At 43.6% G+C, this 10,439-nt stretch overlaps 1 protein-coding gene across 6 annotated transcripts in view; it reads right to left on the bottom strand.

Moving 5' to 3' along the window:
- Window positions 1-3,169: 3,169 nt before the first annotated feature.
- The window catches only part of ACOT9 (acyl-CoA thioesterase 9), a 28,201-nt gene continuing 20,931 nt past the window's right edge, over window positions 3,170-10,439 (bottom strand). For 2 of the 6 annotated variants that reach the window (XM_016215393.2, XM_016215394.2), the window contains 7 exons: window positions 7,402-7,469; window positions 6,143-6,254; window positions 5,890-5,980; window positions 5,628-5,713; window positions 4,951-5,038; window positions 4,651-4,801; window positions 3,172-4,230 (listed from right to left, as the gene is read on the bottom strand). In XM_016215393.2, the coding sequence (XP_016070879.2) occupies window positions 4,157-4,230; window positions 4,651-4,801; window positions 4,951-5,038; window positions 5,628-5,713; window positions 5,890-5,980; window positions 6,143-6,254; window positions 7,402-7,469 (670 nt within the window). In that variant the 3' untranslated portion in view covers window positions 3,172-4,156. Of the gene's footprint in view, window positions 4,231-4,260; window positions 4,802-4,950; window positions 5,039-5,627; window positions 5,714-5,889; window positions 5,981-6,142; window positions 6,255-7,401; window positions 7,470-10,439 lie in introns of those variants that run through there. The other 4 variants (XM_016215388.2, XM_016215389.2, XM_016215391.2 and 1 more) reach the window with 3 other exon arrangements.

Genomic DNA, 10,439 nt, shown 5'->3' with positions numbered 1-10,439 from the left:
ACCCTTTCTTTGGTTGCTACAATCCTTTCTCTGGGTATTAATTTCTCAGCGCCTCTGGATTACTAAGTAGTTTTCAGAACGGCCTGTTTTCTTGAGGTTCCTTTTATATTTAGCATGCAAATCTTTTTTAAAAATATATTTTTATTAATTTCAGAGAGAGGAAGAGAGAGGGAGAGATAGAAACATCAATGATGAGAGTCATTGATCGGCTGCCTCCTGCACGCCCCCCACTGGGGATGGAGCCCTCATCCCGGGCATGTGCCCTGACCGGGAATCGAACCCCGATCTTCTGGATCATAGGTCGATGCCCAATCACTGACCCATGCCAGCTGCGCTAGCATACAAATCTGAAATAGGCTATGATTTTTCTAAAGATGATATTTAGTGAAATATTTTAATTCAACCAAACAGTTGAATCACATGAAGGAACGTAGGCCTAAATCAGGAGACTGTGGGGTGAGAAAAATGCCCCTACTTTTACGGGGAAAGAAACAGAGGCCCTGAAGCGATGAATCCCCCCACTCTACCCCTTGAACTAGCTGCTTGCAGCTGTAGGCCAACTGCACGGCTTCTCCCACATCACTCTACCTGGGAGAAACCCAGCCGCTGGACCAAAGTACCCCAAATCCACCTCAGAGTGAGCCCCTTAGATCAAAATAACCTCATGATACAACAGTTTCATGAAGCAATGTGATTTATCAAAGACCCTTAAATCCATTTTGAATTTACCAAATCCTTATTTTTAATTCCTCTCTCCTGTTACCTATTTTATAGTAATTCATTATTTGTTGCCAAAGGACGGGCAGAAAACATTCACAAGTCAATTTAAAGAGTCAATCACAAATGTAGCAAAATTTTTATTCTAAGAGAGTTTTTAAAATGCCAAAAATATTTCCACCAGTCTTATCTATTACGGTTGAGACTCAACTGTGTTCTGAGATACACGGGGTGTCCCAAAAAAATGTATATACACTTTAACAGCTTATAGCTGTTAAATGAAAATGAAATTTATTTTACTAAACACTGCCTTTATAATTATTCAGTGTGTATACATTTTTGGGAACACCATATATATATATTCATACCATATATATAAAATCATTAATTAACCCTTTATCATAACAGCTGAGAATATATGTATAAAATGTAGCAAAGGGCCAAGATTCCAGATCTAGTCTGGACTTACCCCACCTATAGTTAGTTACAGGGTGGGCTTTGGGAAGTTACTTTCCCTCTCTAAGCCTCACCTGCCTCATCTGCAAAGTGTGGGTAATAATGGTATTGGCCTCAAAGGATGATTGTAAGAATTAAATGAAAAAGTACAGTTTTAAATTTTATTTGTTGATTTTAGAGAGAGGAAAGGAGGGAGGGAGAGAGAGAAACATCGATTTGCTGCCCCACTTGTCCATGCACTCATTGGTTGATTCTTGTATGTGCCCTAACTGGGGAGGAACCCGCAACCTTGGCATATCGGGACAATGCTCTAACCAGGGCCAGGGAGACAGAGTATATTTTAATGTCATTAGCACAGTGCCTGACACATAGTAACAATCTAGAATGTTTTAGCCATATATAAAAATTCTTATTTTATGATAACTACATCTTATAACTGATTTTCTGCCACACACTAAACTAACAAGTTGACAATGGGGTTCTATAACCAAATAAAGAATCCCTAAGTGCTTCCAAATGCTTTCATGTTAAAGCACAAAGCACTGATTCTGAACTTCAGGCTCTTGTCCACAGACAGAAATGGAGGCAAATGTCTTATAAAAACTAACCTTCACCATCCTCCTGATGCACTTCCTTTCACCTCCCTTTTCTCATCTGCAAAGAAGTAAAGTGCTAAAAGATTATTACTCGGAATTTCTTGCACAGTTAAATGCATTGTTCAAAGTTAATTTTCTACATCAACAGTGACAGCAAGTATCCAAAATTCGTCTTTAAGAGACATAATCTTAATATCTCATTCTCCATAGCAAAAGAATTCGAATGATTCACTCCTTAGACAATATACTATACTGCCCTTTCATGTCACAAAAAAGAATAAAGGGTGTGATCCCAGCTTTGTAAAATTTATAAAAACTCCTAGTGTTTTCGATTTATTTGTAGGTATTAACGAAAAGAAAAAGGTCCATGGTCAACTTAAACAGGTGTTCTAAGGGCCCTACTTCTCAGTCTTTTGTAAGCTAATATCCATTATAACATGTCAGAGGAGGGTTATCCTAGGCAGTGTTTCCCAATGTGACTTGTCGATAAAACGTTTGTAAAAGAGCATTTGACCGGCACCGGTGTCAAAGGAGTTCATGCAGGAAAGAGAGCTGGACGCTTGCAATGACAACCCCTTGCCATCAGCTCTAGACACCACTGCTTTTTGAAACTTTTTTCTTACCAGCACCTCTCAGTCATCCAAACTGTAGCCTTTTCCCAGTGCTCGTGTTTGTCAGCTTCCACAGCACCACTGATCATTCCCTCCACAAAAGTGGCTTTGAGAGGCAGGAGGACGACGCATTTATGACTTGAGGATGTGTCTGGTTGCTCTGGGAGCTCCTGAACCACCACTGACGAAATCCCACCAACCGAACAGAGAGGTCTGGGCAGCCCCCACCCATGCCAGCCCCACCCCAGGATGCAGTAGGTCTCCTAACTGAACTGCACTCAACACATTCACACACCTCCCCAGAGCCCCTCCCTTCACCCCTTCCTGGCAGGGGCCCCACTGGGTTGCGGGCAGATGTGCAAACGCTGTGCTGAGGGGCCCCATGAAGGTCAGGCCCCGAGTCAGGCTGGACCCTGGGAGTCGCCCCACTCGACTCAGCGCAGCTCTGTGTTCCCATCACTGACTATGCCAGAAATGCTCCTTCACAGGAACTGCGATTTCTATAAATACTAAACTAACACGATTTTCTTTAAAAGCACGCCAGTTAATTCTGAGGCAGAGTCAAGTTTGTGACCACTGATCGGGAACCCACACTAAACCTGCTTCCTTCCTGGGGACCTTTTCTGAGATGACTTTTTCCTTCCGTGCAGCCTGGTCTTTGTCTCTTTTGACCTTGATCAACTTCCTGGACTTTGTCTCTTCTGACCTTGATCAGCTTCCTGCCCCATCAAGGAAGAAGCTGTGTCCTGGCTGCAGACTCATGCAAATACCTCCCTCTGGTGACACTGATTGGGTACAGCCTCCCTAGGTGACACTGTGACATCGGATGTGGCCTCTCTTGCTATATCCCTAGAAAGAAGTACAGGGTGCTGGCCAAGGGTACCCTGGCCCCACGCAACCTCATTCTAAATCCCAGCACCACCACTTACTAGCGGCCGAGTTACTTAACCTCTCTGAGCTTCAGTTTCCTGAGTGACCTAACCCTCTGCAGGGGGTTACAGAACCTACCTCCTACTGTAGATGGAAGAAAGAAATGAGCTAACACATGGCAAGTGCTCCACAAGCACAAGCAGCTGTTACACTATGGTCATCGCTTTTAATCAGATGTATCCCGCCTCGCCCCAGCAGAGGGTGCCAGGAGCTGTCTAGGGAAAGAATGAGCCCACGTCCAGTTTCCTCATCTGGCTCATCTTTGGACACCTCCGCTCACAGCTTTAGATCTGAGGTTTCCCACAGGTCTTTCGCGATGCCACAGCTTTCGACAAATCCCCTCACCCCAACTTTTCATTAACCCTCTACTATCAACGAAAGCTGGAAAGCAGAGGGAGACAGGACACTGAGGCATCATGGAGGGCTGCTGGGGCCTAGGCGACGGGGCACCGCAGCGAGGGCCGGGCGGAAAGAATGCCCTCCGAATGCCCTGGCGAGAAGCCATGGACACGCCGACAGGCTGTGACATGTGCAATGAAAACTGTTTTCAGTGGTGCAAATAGGCATCTGTCCTTTCTTCAGCAGACAGGAAGCAACACAGTGGGTTCACGATTTAAATCGCTTTGAAAGGGTTTATTAATTTCATAACTCTCTCTCCCTCTGCCCCGCCCAGCCACTCTCCTATTTTGCTTTTCTAATCATCCTAAGAGCTGAATACATTCTTTTTCTTTACGGAGGATGAGCATAGACGCTAAAACCAATACAGGTGCTGAGGCCTCCAGCAGGCACCACGTCCCTGGGGAACGCCGGTCTCCAGCAAGCGCGGTTTCCCTGGCACTCCGCAAGTTACTCCTTCCTCAAGGTCACCGGTGCACTCGTGGAGTTAAAATGCCGCTGCCCATCTAAGTACAACATGGACTCTGAAACACAAGAGAGGTAACCGTGAAGAAACCTGCAGCCCCCGGGACAGCACGGGACAAACACAAGCCGACTCGGGAACTCTGGGGCAGCAATGAAAACGCAAAGCTGCTGCGCGGCCAGCGCTGCGGGGCCAGCACAGTGCAAGGCTGAGGCGCGGGCCTCGACTCCCGCCCCTTTCCTTCGGCTGGACCAGTCCTTGACCTCCAGGGGCTGCTTGCAGCTGGCACGTGCCCTTCAGCCAACAGCCAGGTGGGCAGAGCAGCCAGAGCCTCTTCGGGGCTACAGAGCCTGAAAAGCGCCATCTCCCAGAGATGTGCTCTGAGCTGAGGCATCAGTGCGCTTCCTGCAACAGTCTGAAAGGAGGAAAATGTGTTTTACAAGTTCCTCCCTTTTCAGGGACGAGCAATCAGGCTGCTTACCTCCATACGTTCGGGGGAAAACCAAGGGCACCTCGTTCTCGGACATGAAGGTGAAATGAAAGACATTGGTGGTCGTGTGCTCTCTATTGTGCAGAGAGGCCACTTCGCTGTGGACTCTGACTTGCATGTACTTGCCTTGAGTAAAGCAAACCTAAGAGATCACAGATACGAATCAGCCGATGGCATTGGGAAGGGGGAACAGGCAGCCAGTCACAAGAGAAGCAGTAGCTTTAGGACAGCAAAACTTCTCTTCTAGGCCCAAATGATCACAAACTGTATGTCATCTCATCACACACCTACCTGAGCGGACAGAAACAGCAACGATCCCACCTCGACAGGTTTCTGAAACATGATGTCATCCACTGCTACTACAAACGGTCGGGAACCACTATTGGGAAAGGCGGAGTTGGGGGTCAAGTGTGAAATTCAGATGATCTGTTTTCCCCCTAACAACTGGCTGAAGCAAAATTTAAATGGTCAAAGAATAAACCTAGAGAAGTGGGAATAATCATGCCAGCAAGGAATGGTAAGGCGTGCCACTGCGACCAGATCAGTGCCAAAGTCACTGCAACTTGTCCCTTCAGCACAGCACCACCTCCTCTCGATAGGTCTTTACAGGCAGACCTCAGAGATATTGCAGATTTGGTTCCAGGCCACCGCAATAAAGTAAGCACTGAAAGAAAGCGAGTCGTAACCTTCTTGCTGGTGGAGGGTCTTGCCTTCAATCCGTAAAGAACACATCTGGGGCGCGCAATAAAGCGGGCGCAATAAAACGAGGCGCGCCTGTAATGTACTAACTTATCTAGTCAGAGGGACAGCCTTCAAAAGCGAGGATCAAACTCAGCTGGTATCAGTGAGATATTTATTTAAAACACAACAAATTCCCCGATACGCTCAGACTGGTCAAAAATGTTTCATTTCAGTGGGGTAGTAAAAACTGCTTCTCGGAATTTAAGACTACCTTAAATCTGACTTACCCAAAGTTACAAGCTGTAGCCCATCCAAGTTCATATGCTTTCCTCATAAGGAAACCACCAAAGATCCGATTGAAAATGTTTCTCTCCTATGGGACATAAAATAAATAGTAAGAAATACAAGCCCATGGCCACCCTCATATACAGAACAAAGGAATTAACAATGCCAAAGAACAGAGGCTAGTTTAAAGATATCAAATCTCAGATGACTATCATGGATGCAAGTTATCTTAGTTAGAAGATTTTTTTCACCAAATCACAATACCTGTGGGTGGCAAATTTCCAAGCTCTTCAGTTTCGAGTGCTCCATCCACACTGCATTAGGGGGCAAAACTCGACTTTGAAAACTTATAGTCCTGTGCAAACAGAGATTTGGTAAACCCTGTTACAGCCATGGTTTCACTGTTGAAAAGTGAAATATTTGCAAACAATTTCCAGTATGTTCAGGCCAGCCTGGTTCTGGAGAAGGCCAAGGTTTAAATGCTCTCCCAACATGGAATCTCACCAGCCTAACTTACTTTTGATCCAGCGTGTTAAGAAACATCTCATGTATGGTCATCCTCTCCTCGGCACTAGGAGCCATTTTCAGTAACGACATGGAGCTAAAGGCAACCCTTCTCCCCTTGTTCACTGAAACATGGGACAATAAAGAGCAGCGGTCAGGAAGGTCGCAGTGCACACTGGGGTTCCTGACCTGGGCTGCCTGAGACCCTACACAGACAGTATTTCCAGACTGAAACAATCCCACTGGAAACTGTCCATACATCTCACAAAAACTTTCCGTGACCCTTTGCACTCACATGGAAACTGCATCAGCTCACTGTAAGACCACTTATAATCATCCTGACCTAGGGCCCCAACCAGCAGTTATTTCATTAAGCTATATTTTCCATTTCATTAAAAATGAGAAAAAATTACTTCAATTAATAAATAGTGGCTGATCAATAAAACTGTTCAAAGTATGGACTTCACAGAACAAAAAATAAGGTATTTTTAATTTCAATAAATTCTTGGAATGAGCAAAACACCTGACTGGTATGAGGAGTCCATACGTACTCTTAAACAATCTCCTGTGCAATACAGTTAATGTGCTTTTATTTTTTTAGTTAAATTTTATTTTTTATTTTTAGAGAGAAAGAAAGGGAGGAGAGAAAGAAAAACATCAATATGAGAACATAACATCAATCGGATGCCTCCTGCACAGCCCCTACCTGGAACCAAACCAGCAACCTTTCGGTGCATGGAATGACACCCAACCAACTGAGTCACACCGGCCAGGACAAGAAGTTAATTTTTAAATTGCCTATAATTCCATCCCAGGGAAAACTATTAAAATTTTGGCATATTTCATCAGTCTTTTTCTATGTATTTTTAAATATAGCTCAGATATTACTATATATAAAGTACTATATCCAAATTTTTCAACATAACATTATATTAAAATTCTGTTTTCTCACATCAATATAAACCCTCTTTGTAAACATAATTTTAAACAGTTAATGTGCTTTTAAAAGTTTATCTTATTATAGCCCGGCCAGGCTTGGCTCAGTGGCTGAGCATCAACCTAGGATCCAGGAGATCGAGGTTTGATTCCCAGTCAGGGCACAGGCCCGGGTTTCGGGCTTCATCCCCAGCTGAGGGCTTGCAGGAGGCAGCCGATCAATGACTCTCTCCCATCATTGCTGTTTCTCTCTCTCTCCCTCTCCCTTCCTCTCTATGAAATCAATAAAGATATATATATTTTAAAGTTTATCTTATTATAAACAAATTAATATACATTCTCCTTGTCTAAAGAGCGCTTCTTCCTCAGGGCCTTCGAGGATGAGTGGATTCACAAATGCCGACCTACAGAAAAGAAGAGAGTACAGTTTCAAATGTTGCTGTCTAACAAAAACAGAAGATGAGCAACTACCCGCCAGTTTTCAGGTCCTTGCTAACTGTTCACACAAGAACTCCGGAACACTGAGGGGAGGCTTCTGGTTACAGACTTATCTGCCCAGAAGGAAGTTCACGTTATCAAAAGGACATGGCTTGCCAAAGTGTTTCACTCGATCCTAATCATGAGGAAATAGTCAAAATAGGTTGTAGAACATTCTACAATACAACTGGCCTGGACTCTTCGAAAACACCAATGTCTTAAAAGACAGAAAACGGCAGGGGACTACTTTAAAGAAACATGGTGACCAATTGCAATACATGATCCTTGATGAGATCCTGCCTTAGAGGAAGAAGTTATGAAGGATATTTGAGGGACAACTGGCAAAGTTTGAACATGGATCATATATTAGATAATACAGTCATAGCACTTAAATTTCTTGGGTATAATAAAAGCACTGAGGTTATGTAGAATTACCTTACTCTTAGGAGATACATGCTGAGCTCTTTATGGGTGAAATAGGCTCAAACCTGCAAATGATTCAGGGGAGGAAATGTGTATATGTGTGTATTTATAGAGAGGGCAGGAAAATAGGCTGGTGGTAAAATGTTAATTGGTGTATTTAAGTGAAGGGTGTATATAAGTGTTCATTGCACTATTCTATTTCCCTGTAGGTGTCAAACTTTTTAAAATAAAAAACTGAGCTAAAAGGAAGATAGTATTTCACTGTGGTAGAATCTAAAAGTTTGATGAAACAACGACGGAAACAAAAGAACCGAAATGGCAGCTTGGAAAACTGAACTACACCAGCTGGGAGAGGAAGTTTAATACCTCTCCCCACCCACCCCCAGTGCTGGGAAAGGAGCCTCAGGCCAGGCACCGGGAGAGTGAGCAGGTTAGCTGGGGCTGGTGGGACGACTTGGACTAGATGGGTGCATTCTTTGCTCAGACCAGTCACCAAGGGATTTTTCAGTCTTAACACAATTTTCCATGTCAGCCTTCCACACAGCAGAAGTGACTTCTCATTGCAGACTCCTCACTCACGTTTCTAATACAAATTAGACTTCCCAGAGGCCTCTAGACTCTGTACAAACAGCAATCCTGTAACATTCCCTCCCACCCCACTCCCACAAGCACAATTAGATAGCTTTTCTCACTTTGAAGGCCGTGGGTGTAACTGTTGTTAGGAACCAAGAATTCCATTTAAGAGAAAAAGATAAAGCATAAAGCCAAATAAGTTAAAGCCTGTACGGTTAAACTTGACTTGAAAATGACACTATAAACTCATGAGGTTGTTTGTTTATTTGCTTTAAAACATACATCCAAGCTCTGTCCACTGAAAAGGCCTAGATACAATGATAAACTAGTAACAACGCACATTTCTAGTGCCCAAGTTTTGTTCTCTAAATACCAGTTCCCACTAAAATGAACCCCAGGGCTCCTTGGAGAAATGGCTGATTCCATGCCTGGGGCAGGAAACATGTAAGATGAGCCCAAAATACCTCATTGCACCAGAGAGCAGGCAGGTATCAAAGACTAAAGCGGAAAAGTCAAAAGAGCTTATCACAGGAGCCAGCTGAAAGGAGCTCCCACTGACCAGACAGTACACTCTGAGCAGCAAGAGCAATGGCTGCAACTCATGGAAATACATTTTGATATTAAAATCCATTAACTCACAATGATACTTTTTATTTTTATTATTTTTTAATTTAGTATATCTTGGAGATCATTCCATACCAGTAAGTATAGAACTGTGCATGTTTTATTTTTGTTTATGCTTTTATTGATTTCAGAGAGAGGAAGGGAGAGGGCGAGAGAGAGAAACATCAACGATAAGAGAGAGTCATCGATCAGCTGCCTCCTGCATGTCCCCTACCAGGGATGGAGCCCGCAACCCGGGCATGTGCCCTGACCGGGAATCGAACCTTGATCTCCTGGATCATAGGTCGATGCTCAACCACTGAGCCACGCCAGCCGGGCTACAATGATACTTTTTATAAAAGCCAAAAAAATAGAAAAATCACTAGTTTTTTGTCCTCACTAGCTAATTAATCACCTCGTTACTTTGCAGATGTGTAAATAAAGGGCAAGATGAAACATTAATCTTGACTTCCCTTTACAAACCAAATTGCCCAGTCGATAAGGGAAAGCTCTTCTTTACAGAACTCCAGCTAATAAATGTCGAAGGAATGACAGGATTTTGGAACCATTTTACACTCCCACATGATTAAAGCAGTGATCAACAAAGGACATTAAGAGCCCTGGAGAAAGACTGATGGGGAGCTAGCTATGCACAGGATGACAATATACTTTGGATACACCCTGCGCTGCACTCCGCCCTGCAAGATCGTTGCTGGTCATAAGCAGATAAACTGAACTTTTCAGAGGAAAGGTCAGTCTGTCACTACTGGAACCCACACATCAATCTTATCATCGCTATGAGTGAGACAGTCTATACCTCCTGACACGATGCAACATACACAGCATCACCTATGAAGTGCTCTCCCAAATATGCTGACCCTGCATCTCATCAAGGCTTCAGATCTAACTTCAGTTTACAGAAAATACTGGCAGTCAAGAAACAAGGTCAAGAAAAAAATACCATGAGGAAGCAATGAGACAAATTCAGAAGGTCGGACACTGTATAGAAGAGCCGATCCAGCCCTTCAATGAGTCGGTAAAACAGTAAGTGGGCAGGAGGGACACTCAACTATTCTGGATTTAAACAGCCTTTAGAGACTGTACAACTCTGTGATCTGTGACTAAAAGCCATAAAATTAACCAACAAAACAGCCTTACAAGACATAAAAGTCAAATGTAATATGTGGACCTTGTTTGCATCCTAATTTGAAAAAATCATTAAAAAGATATTTGGGGAAAATTGAATCTGAACTATTAGAATATACTAAGGATTTACTAGCATTTTTGTTAGGTATGCT

Source organism: Miniopterus natalensis, chromosome X, assembly GCF_054644295.1.
Source record: "Miniopterus natalensis isolate mMinNat1 chromosome X, mMinNat1.hap1, whole genome shotgun sequence".
NCBI classification, from domain to species: Eukaryota; Metazoa; Chordata; class Mammalia; order Chiroptera; family Miniopteridae; genus Miniopterus; species Miniopterus natalensis.
Note: the sequence above shows the minus strand (reverse complement) of the source record. Positions and strands in the feature narration are given on the sequence as shown.